This window comes from Petaurus breviceps, unplaced genomic scaffold (genome assembly GCF_028583685.1).
Source record: "Petaurus breviceps papuanus isolate PSGF00001 unplaced genomic scaffold, PetGlider_PUasm1.0 90617, whole genome shotgun sequence".
NCBI lineage: Eukaryota > Metazoa > Chordata > Mammalia > Diprotodontia > Petauridae > Petaurus > Petaurus breviceps.
Genome location: NW_027187287.1, coordinates 6,066,535 through 6,077,502, shown reverse-complemented (window position 1 = coordinate 6,077,502; position 10,968 = coordinate 6,066,535). Strand labels below are relative to the sequence as shown.

Sequence of the window (10,968 nt, the reverse complement as noted above, 5' to 3'; positions counted from 1 at the left end):
TAGATAGATAGATAGATAGATAGATAGATAGATAGATAGATAGATGAAAAGTGCATAGCAGAGAACAAAAGAAAACTTATAAGGAAGCAGAGAAAAGCTGGATTGCTTTGAAAACATGTAGTATTTATTATGCAAATTGTCTTGAAATGGAAATTTATTATTTTATCTTCAATCCTATCTTATGTTCTGCTGTATACATGACAATTCTTTTTTTTCTTTTCTCATTTTGTATTTAAGTTCAAAATTAATTTAAAAAAATTTACAAACAACAACACAAAAGAAACACTTTGAAATAAATTTTGAGCCCCCTCTACCCAGAGAATATACTCCCAAGTGTTGGGAAGAAATGTTTGTACTTCTATTCCTGCTGTATCTCCATAGTAAATATCCATATGTAAAAGCTAAATGATGTTAATTAGTTAAATGATACGAGGCACTAATCACTGGCAATTGATATAGGAGATAATACACCAGAATGGGGGTTTCAGCAGATAGCATTAAAGAAAGATACCCTCCTCCCTACCCTTCAGGACTACACTTAGCAGACTGAGTGGAAGGTATGGTCTGTTTTCTTCTGGGAGTTGAAGTTTAATAAATGTTTATTGACTGAGTGACTGACCCAACTAGAAGATCTCCCTCCCTCTGACAAACCTTTCTACTGGTAAATAAATCTATATTTTCTATTGTAGTTGTGGAACTTGTTAGTTATACAACTTGGAAGAAGTAATTTAACTTCTCAGAGCCTCAATCTTTTCATTTTTAAAATTTGGATAATAATATTTGTATTCTTTACCTTACAGAGTTGTTGTGAGGATTATTATGTATATTAGAATGCCTTGTACCAGGTAAATGTGAATTGTGATTACTATTGACACACTTCCCTTTCATTGGTCTTTCCACCTGCATTAAGAACATGAGATGATCTACTCTGCCCTTTCTCCAATTCTATCTCTTTTCTACCAGGATCAGCTTTGGATAAGGAATTGGTGGGTCAAAATTCACATACCAAACTTTGCCTGTTTTCATGTTCTTTCTCATTTTAATGGCAAGGCTAACCCTGGGCAAAATAGACAATCTAAAGGCTTCTAACTTTCGCCGTATTCATCTTCCTTGTCTCTTGTGGATCCAGGAAGCTTTTAGATAACCTTTTCCCTCTAATACCCCCAAAGGAATCATTTATATGGTAATTCAATATATTTTTTTTTCATGGGGACAGGATGTGATGGGGACATTTCCTTTTTTTGTTCCTTTCCATCTGAATTTTTGTTGAACATAGGGAAAGCGGTTTATTTTTTAAGAATAAGGTTAGGTAGGAGACTCAGCTCAGAATAGTTTGGTTCAGACTAAGAGAATTCTTCAGAATCAACTTTTTTGCTAAGAAAGGGGAGACCTGGGATTTCACTACCATTTTGAGTATCTTTCTGGCTGCCAGGTAAGGTATTTGTTCTCAAATTCTTTCATGTTTGACAACAGGAGAGTAATTAAGTTAGATTTCTGCCAATGGCACTCAGTGGAGAAAACTGATGGCACTGGGTACAAGTTCCTGAGAGGCAGATTTAAGCTCAATATAAGAAAAGACTTCCTAATAATACTAGCTGTCCCCAAGTGCAATGTGCTACTTTTTAGGAAGAGGTGAGTTTCTCATTACTTGCAATCTTCAATAGATGGCTGGATAACCACTCCTTAGGTATGTTGTATATGACTTCTTTCAGCCTCAATTTCCTTAAAGGTAAAATGAGGGTAACAGCAGCACCCACTTCGTGAGATAGCTTTGAGAGCAATTGAAAGAGTATATGGAATAAGCTTTGCAAAACTGAAGTCATATATAAATGTTAGCCAATATTTCTCAGTCCAGCTAGGAGTTACTGTGATGCTGGGTACCTTTAGTAGCTGCTAAAAATGGGTATAGGTGGGAGTGTACATGCTTGTAAGAGTTGATTGCTAAATTCTCAGTGTGAGTATTTTTACCTCAAAAATTGGCAATAACTACAAATCAAGGCTTGATGGTCTGGACTTTAGAAGGTGCTAATAATACAGATTTAATTTGAAAGTAAGGGATTCTATTCCCAACCCCTTCCCACCCAGAGCACTGAGGTTAGACATTGACCTACATATCCCTCTATTTGCTTTATAAACATTACTTGGGCTCAGCTGGAATAGAGTGTGAAGTCCTCACTAGTGACGGCAGGATAACAATGATGACAGCAACAACTGGCTTTTATGTAGTGCTTTCAGGTTTGCAAAATACTTTGGATATATGATCTCATCTGAACTTCACAAAAACTCTGACAACAAAATTGTTTGGGCATAGGATAGAATTGAGGGAGGGAAAGGGAAGACCAGCAAGAAAAGGGGAATAAAGTAAAAGACTTTTCTCTGAGTCGACAATCCCAGAAAATCACCTTATGTCTGGTGGTTGTCAGAGGGGAGGGAGATCTTCTAGTTGGGTCAGTAACTTAGTCAAAAAACATTTATTAAACTTAAACTATGTGCTGGGCACTGTGCCAAAAGCAACTGGTGACACACTTACATAAAGTGCTGGACCCGTAGTCAGGGAGATTTGGGTTCAAATATAGTATCAAATACTTACTAGCTATGTGACCCTGGGTGTGTCATTTAACTGCTGTCTGTCTCAGTTCCTCAATTATAGAACGGGTATGGGCAGCTAAGTGGCACAATGGATGGAGTGTCAGGCCTGAAGTTAGGAAGACTCATCTTTCTGAGTTCAAATCTGGCCTCAGACACTTGCTTAGCTTTGTGATCCTGGGCAAGTCACTTAATCCTATTTGCCATAGTTTCTCATCTATAAAATAATATGGAGAAAGAAATGGCAAACCATCCCAGTATCTTTTTTAAATTAATTAATTTTTAATTTTCAACATTCATTTCCACAAGATTTTGAGTTCCAAATTTTCTCCCCATGTCTCCCCTTCCCCCCACAAAGATAGCATGCATACTGATTATTCCTCCCCCCAGCTGCCTTCTTCTATCACCCCTTCTCTCTTATCCCCTTCCCCCTTACTTTCTTGTATATTTCTATACCCCACTGCCTGTATATCTTACTTCCCAGTTTCGTGTAGAAACAATTTTTAACATTTGTTTTTAAAACTGTGAGTTCCAAATTCTCTCCTTTCTCCCCTCCCCATCCACCCTCGCTGAGAAGACAAGCAATTCAATATAAGTTATAAATGTGTAGTTATATGAAACACTTCCATAATAGTCATGTTGTGAAAGAGTATATTTCCCTCCATCCTATCCTGCCCCTCCTTTATTCTATTTTCTCTTTTGACTGTCCTTTTTCAAAGGTATTTGTTTCTGATTACCTTCTCCCCGAATCTGCCCTCCCTTCTATCATTCCCCCCTCACCCAGTATCTTTGCCAGGAAAACCCCAAATAGGGTCATGAAGAGTAGGACACAACTGAACAACAAAAACAAGAGAGAATGGGGTTAATAATAGCATCTACCTCACAGGGCTGTTGTGAGGATCAAACAAGATAATACCTGCAAAATTACTTAGCACAGTGCCTGGAGCATAGTGTATGCTATATAAATGGCTATTCCCTTTCTTTCCTTTCCCTCACTTACCCCAAGCACTGAGGATGCAAAGAAAGATAAAACACAGCCCCTGTTCCCAAGCAGCTCACAGTTTAGTTGAAGAAATGTTGTAAAAAGGGAGGTATTCACTTTCTGTTTCTCATAACCTTTTCCTATCTCTATCAGTTAGCTATATGACTGAGCAAGTCACTTAACCTCTGTTTGCCTTAGTTTTCTCAGCTATAAAATGGGAATGTGATCTCCCCCAGCCACCTAGATGCCATCTCCCTCCTTCATAAACAAGAGGGAGATGCTACTGGTGGGGAATATGATGCATTAGAAGGATTTGTGTTTTGAGCTGTGCTTACAGTCATGGGCATGATTCAGGGAGAAACACAGTAACAACATTTCCATATTGTTTTAAGATTACAAAGTGTTTTGTTCACAACAACCTTTGAAATAAGTATCATAAGTCTTATTCCATCTTACAGATGAAAAGACTGAGACTCAGAGACTGATTTGGCAAAGGTCGTACGCCTAGTAAATGTCAAACCCTGGACTGGTTAAAGGGGTGTGACCATATGCAAGTTATTGGAACACTTTGCACTTACACAACTTTCTGACAATGGGAGAATTGAGCAAATCAACAAAAATCAATCATGGAGAAGCTCTGTCTGGAGAGGCCCTCCCCAAAATCATTCTTTCCAATTTATTTACCTCTGGAGAGACTTATTTCACCCAGTCTAGGCCAATAGGGAATTAAGGGTGATTGATAATAGAGACTGCTCAACTCAGACTGAGGAAGACTTGGGGTTCAAATCCTGTCCCAGATATTTACTTACCATAGGACCATGGACAAGTCATTTAACCATCATTGTCATTGATCTTCTGACCCTGTATTACTCCATATTATACCCCAATACTATAATGCATTGCATCTTTCTCTTTAACCTCCCCAGAATCTTGCTAATGATTTCTTTCTGGAAATAAATAGAAATAGACCAATGAAAGAATCTAGAAGTAGATTATTATTGTTCAATCATTTCAGTAGTGTCTGATCCTTTGTGGGAGTCAGATTTTTTTCTAAAAGCTGGAAGAATTTACTTTTTGTCCTGTGCAGTTTTCATTTATGATTTCTTGAATCATAGCTCTGAAAAAGCAGGTTTTTAAAAATATAATGGTTTTAGAGGAGTCCAGTGATTCTCTGGACCAGCCTATTGTGTTTCAAATGGAGCTACTCAACTACATTTTGTTGATTTAATATCCGAAATAGAAAAGTCTGAGACTCAAAGCTTCCAAGTATTATGATTTATTTGCAAGGCTAGCAATTGCTAACAAATCTGGTCTACTGACTCCTCAGTAGTCAGAGACAAAGGGGTGATTTACAGAGCTTATTTTTATAACAGAAAAGGGAAATTATGAACTATTGTAATGCTAGGAAACTTGTTTTAAACATAATTCATTTGGACAAGCCAGGTTATATGACTAGTTTACTTTGTTAGGACTTTCCTAATAAAATTTGGTGCTATGGTCAACTTTTGGAGTGTGGGCATGTTGGAACAAAATAGGGTATTTTTTGGATGAGACAGCTATTAAATCTAATATTCCATTGGATTAGGGCCTGCAACTGTCAACCTGTCTGTCAAAATGAGATTGCATTCGAAATCTTGCCCTATATTTGCAATTATAGGTGTTGCTTTTTAAAGAACCTGTAGATTGATTGATGTACTTTTATAGCTACTAGAAAGAGGATCTTACATCAGGGAGCTCAAATAAAGGGAAATTTATCCACTAAAACTGAAAGAATTTAACCTTTAGAAAGGATTGCATCTAACTTAATCCCATGATTATTTTATTTCTGCAAAGATGTATGGACACTCTAAATTATTTATCAAAAAACAATAGCTATTGTCAATCTATTAATTCCTTCATCTTTAAACCCAAATCATTCTGGCTTTCATTGAATGGTCAATAATAGCCCCCAGCCCAAGCCTCTGTGACTCATTATATTTCAAAAGCCATACTTTTGATGGCTTAAAATGAATGTAAATAGAAATTGTTTTATGTTCTGACCAGAAACCTTGAGGGTCTTCCCCTCCCAGATTTATATTTATGTGATGGTAAATTAGGCCATCTTTTGTCTCAATTCTCACCTAACTCTTAGTCATTGTATGGGTTTTCTGAGAGCACTGTGCTCTTCATTTCTTATACTACAACAGTATTACATCATAATCACATATCACAATTTGTTTAGCCATTATCCAATTGATGGGTATCCCTTCAATTTCCAATTCTTTGTCCCCAAAAGAGAGCTGCTGCAAATATTTTTGTATATATAGCTCCTTTTCCTTTTTAAAATCTCTTTTAAGATATAGACCTAGTTAGTGTTATTGCTAGTTCAAAGGATATGCATGGTTTTATAGCCCTTTGGGCATAGTTTCAAATTTCTATACAGAACAGTTGAATCAATTTCCAACTCCACCAACAATGCATTATTGTCTCATTTTTCCCACATCTCCTCTAATATTTGCCATTTTCCTTTTCTTTCTTCTTCTTCTTCTTCTTCTTCTTCTTCTTCTTCTTCTTCTTCTTCTTCTTCTTCTTCTTCTTCTTCTTCTTCTTCTTCTTCTTCTTCTTCTTCTTCTTCTTCTTCTTCTTCTTCTTCTTCTTCTTCTTCTTCTTCTTCTAACTGCCCTAATAATGGAAAAGTTCTTATGAGTTACAAATATCATCTTCCTACATAGGAATGTAAACAGTTTAAACCATACATACATTATATATATATATATATATATATATATATATATATATATATATATTTTACCTTTTTATGCTTCTCTTGAGTCTTATATTAGAAAGTCAAATTTTCTATTTAGTTCTGGTCTTTTCATAAAAAATGCTTGAAAGTTCTCTATTTCATTGAATGTCCTTGCCCCCCTTCCCCCCCCCCATGCCCCCTTCTCCCATTAAGGATTATACTCAGTTTTTCTGGGTAGGTGATTCATGGTTGTAATCCTAGCTCTTTCGACCTCCAGAAAAGTCCTCCAATCATTTAATGTAGAAGCTGCTAAATTTTGTGTTATCCTGACTGACTCCACGATACCTGAAATGTTTTTTTCTGGATGCTTGCAATATTTTCTCCTTGACCTGGAAGCTCTGGAATTTGCCTATAATATTCCTGGGAGTTTTCATTTGGGAATCTCTTTAAGGAGGTTATTGAGGGATTCTTTCAATTTCTATTTTACTCTCTGATTGTAGAATATGAGGGCTGCTTCCTTTGATAATTTCTTGGAAAATGATGTCTAGTCTTTTATTTTGATCATATCTTTCAGAAAATCCAATAATTTTAAAATGATCTCTCCTGGATCTATTTTCCAGATCAGTTGTTTTTCCAGTGAGATATTTCACATTGTCTTCTATTTTTTCATTCTTTTTTGTTTTGCTTCATTGTTTCTTAATTTCTCAGAGTCCTTAGCTTTCATTTTCTTAATTCTAATTTCTAAGAAATTTTTTTTCCTCAGTGAGATTTTCTACTTCCTTTTCGACTTGGACATTTCCACTTTTTAAGGAAGTTTTTCTTTAGTGAATTTTTGTCCTTCTTTTTCCATTAGACCAATTCTGCCTTTCAAGGCAGTCTTCTCCTTATTGGTTTTTTTGAACCTTTTTTACCATTTGACTTAGTCTGTCTTTTAAGGTGTTATTTTCTTCAGTATTTTTTTGTGTCTCCTTTACTAAGTTGTTGATTTACTTTTCATCATTTTCTTGGATCAGTCTCATTTCTCTTCTCAATTTTTCCTCTAACTTCTTATTAGATTTTCTTTTTTTTTTTAAGCAATCAGGGTTAAGTAACTTGCTCAAGGTTACTCTTTTCCCTGTTTACCTTCTCATGCTTCTCTTGCTTCTTGTATCTGAATGTCAAATTTTCTATTCAACTCTGGTTTTTTCAGCAAGAATGCTTGAAAGTCCTCTATTCCACTGAATGACCATATTTTCCCCTGAAACATGATACTCAGTTTTGCTGGGTAGGTGATTCTTGATTTTAATCCCAGCTCCTTTGACCTCCGGAATATCATATTCCAAGCCCTTCAAGCCCTCAGTATAGAAGTTGCCAGGTCCTGAGTTATCCTGATCACATTTCTACAATACTGAAATTGTTTTTTCTTGGCTGCTTATAATATTTCTCCTAGATCTGGGAACTCCAGAACCTGGCTATAATATTCCTAAGGGTTTTCTTTTTGGGATCTTTTCCAGGAGGTAATTGGTGGATTCTTTCAAACTCTATTTTGCCCTCTGGTTGTAAAACATCAGGGTAATTTTCCTTGAGAATTTCTTGAAGGGTTATTTCTAGGTTCTTTTTGTGATCATGGCTTTTGGGTAGTCCAATAATTTTTAAATTATCTCTCCTGGATCTATTTTCCATGTCAGTGGTTTTCCCAATGAGATATTTCACATTGCCTTCTATTTTTTTCATTTGTTTGAGTCTGTTTAATAGTATCTTGATTTCTCATAAAGTCACTAGCTTCCATTTGCTCCAATCCAATTCTGAAGGAATGATTCTCCTTAGTGAGCTTTTGAGATTCTTTTTCCATCTGACAAATTGGGCTTTTTAAGGCATTCTTCTGCTCATTGCCCTTTTGAGCTTCTTTTGTCATCTGACTTAGTCTATTTAAATTGTTATTTTCTTCAGTTAGGTTGTTGACTCTGATTTCATAATTTTCTTTCATCATTCTCATTTCTCTTCCTAATTTTTCCTTCACTTCTCTTGTTTGATTTTCAAAATCCTTTTTAAGCTCCTCTATGGCCTGTAACCAGCTCATATTTTTCTTGGAAGCTTTTGGTGCAGGAGTTCTGACTGCATTGTCTTCCTTCTGTTCCATGATTTGATCCTTTTTGTCCCCAAAATAGGAGTGTAAAGTTGGGTTGCTCTGCTTACTTTGCTTCCTTCATTTGCTCATGTTGCCACTCAATTACTTGACTTTTGGGCCTTTTGCCACAGTAGAACTTTGCTACCATAAATGGGAGCTTTTCCCCAAATGCTAGGGTTTTCACAGCTGCTGGAGCTATTAGTTAGATGCCCTCTCTGAAGCCTCCACATGCTCTGGCAAACTGTTCACACACCCCAGGACCTCCACCCTAGACAGTAATCCAGATCCAAGCAGGTTAAAGCAAGAGTGATTACCCCTCAGACTGGTCGCTTGGTCCCCTTACAATCTGCAGGCCAGAAGTTCTGAAACAGCCACGTGGTGCCCTATTGCACAGCCATGGAGCCTCAGCTGCTTCTTACCTCAGGGGCAAAGGCCAGACCACACTCCCAAATTCCCAAGTCCCAAAGTCTGCACTGCACTGACCTCTCACTTTGTCCTTAGTTTCTCCAGGTGATAATTCTAGAAACCTCCACAGCTGATGCTGATTTGAAGTCCCTCCAGCTGGCTGGTCAGGCCTTCCTGAAGCTAAGATCTCTGGCTCACGTGAGGCTGGGCTCCCAACATGCTGAGCTGGCTGCTTCCTGCCGGCCTGCCGGGCTGTCCTCAGAGGGAGGTTAGCTTCTCTGTGTCATTTTGTAGGTTCTGTAGCTCCAAAGTTTGGTTAGAGTCATTTTTTACATGAATTGGAGGAGGTGGAAGTTGGAGATGCACAGAAGTCCTGTTTCTACTCTGCCATCTTGACTCTGCCCCCAATTCATATTTTTCTTGGAAGCTTTGGATGTAGGAACTTTGACTTAGTTTTCTTTTGAGTCTGTATTTTGATCTTCCTTGTCACCATAGCAATTTTCCATAATCAGAAGTATTTTCTGCTGTTTGCTCATTTTTCCCAGTCTATTTCTTGACTTTTACTCTGTTAAAGTGAAGCTCTGTTTCTAAGGTGGTGGACTCACTGTACCAAGTTTCAGGCATTTTATTCAGCTCTTTTCAGAGCTACTTCTAGGTACCTGTCCCAGAGGTAGTAGCCAAGGATGCATGTCCATATAGGTTGCTTCCCTGGATTATAACTGGGGGTCAATGATCAAAATTCTTTGCTATTCCCAGTGCTCTTGCCTTACTTGCTGGTGGATGGCAGTTGGGTGCATCCAACACTGAATGGAAAAAAGATATAAATCAATGGTTGGCAAAAGTCTTATTGATTATCTATGGATTTAAATTACTCTATTCAAAAACAAACATTTATTAAATTAAATTATTGATGTCCCTCTAACCATAAAATTTAGATCGGTTTATATTAAACATTGACAGCTATTTTTTTACATAAAATCCAATAATGGTATAGTTCTGACTAATCTCTCTATTCCAGAGTACATATGAAGAGGATATTAATCAAATGGTTTTTCTTTCTTTATCACGGTATAAAAAGATATAATATTGGAAAGAAACTTGGAGTTCATTAAGTACAACCCTGATATTTTATAGATGAGGAAATTGAGGCTCAAGGTCACATACAGACTGGGCAGCAAAGTTGAGAAGTGGTCTTTCTATCGCAATGCCTCCCCAATCTGCAATTCCTTCTGTGGAATTGTTTCCCACAGTTGCCCAGATATAAGCAAGCCAAGTCATTTCAAGAAACCTGTGTTGTTGCATAGCTTCGTTTTGATGCTTTGTCTGTTGTTCCAGGTTAAAGGGAAGTAGGCAAGAGGTTGTACAGAGGAAGGAATAGGGTTGGGGGAAGTGAAGTCTCAGGAATTTTCCCTTAATTTGGAGAAACTTACTAAATTCTGAAAGGGGACATCTAGCCAGTTTACATTGTATTCTATTCTTGGCTAGAACAATGAGAGCTTCCTGTGGGAATTTTCAGTTCACCTTAATTCCAGGACTGTGCATGATAATCACAACCATAATAAAAAACTCACATTTCTGTAGTGCTATAAGCTTTACAAAGCACTTTCCTGAAGGTATCCTTGAACAACAAAGGCTGGGGGAATTGAGGAACTGTGATCAACTTTCAGAGCCACAGGTGCTAATTTTAGGCCAAAAGACATTGAAGCACTGAGTTTAAAGAAATTCAGATGGCAGATCTAAAATGAAACACACATCCTTATTCTCTCTTTTATACGCTCCAGGTGTCCTATCACTTTTGACCTGAGATGGTGGATATCCCAGACATCCCTCATTCATCCCAGAGTTTCTCTCTATCCAGTTGTCTCCTCCTCCTCTATCTCATGGAGCTGAATGCAGGTAAGATTTGTCATTGTTACAAAACAATCTAAATACCACTCCACCATTTTGTCATAGTTTCACAATTCACTCTTCTTCCATTCCCCTGCCCAACAGCTCAAAGTTAGGATGGTCTTCAGAACTGAAGTTTAAAGAGTGCCTCATTCACTGTACAGAAGTGTGGAAGTCAGCAAATCTCACTCAGGACATTTATATCAGCATTACAATTTATGGCCATCCTTAACTAGACCTTATTGGGCAAAAAGTTGGCTAAATCATACATTTGGC

The 10,968-nt window shown here is 37.3% G+C and overlaps 1 protein-coding gene across 5 annotated transcripts in view; it reads left to right on the top strand.

The window, feature by feature from the left end:
• Positions 1-1,234: 1,234 nt before the first annotated feature.
• Positions 1,235-10,968, top strand: part of BTNL9 (butyrophilin like 9) — a 34,578-nt gene continuing 24,844 nt past the window's right edge. For 3 of the 5 annotated variants that reach the window (XM_069064127.1, XM_069064126.1, XM_069064128.1), the window contains exons 1-2: positions 1,235-1,432; positions 10,587-10,701. Coding sequence is in view for 4 of the 5 variants with exons in the window: in XM_069064126.1 (XP_068920227.1) it covers positions 10,611-10,701 (91 nt within the window). In the remaining variant the exon portion in view is untranslated. Of the gene's footprint in view, positions 1,433-8,901; positions 9,074-10,586; positions 10,702-10,968 lie in introns of all 5 variants that reach the window. The other 2 variants (XM_069064125.1, XM_069064124.1) reach the window with 2 other exon arrangements.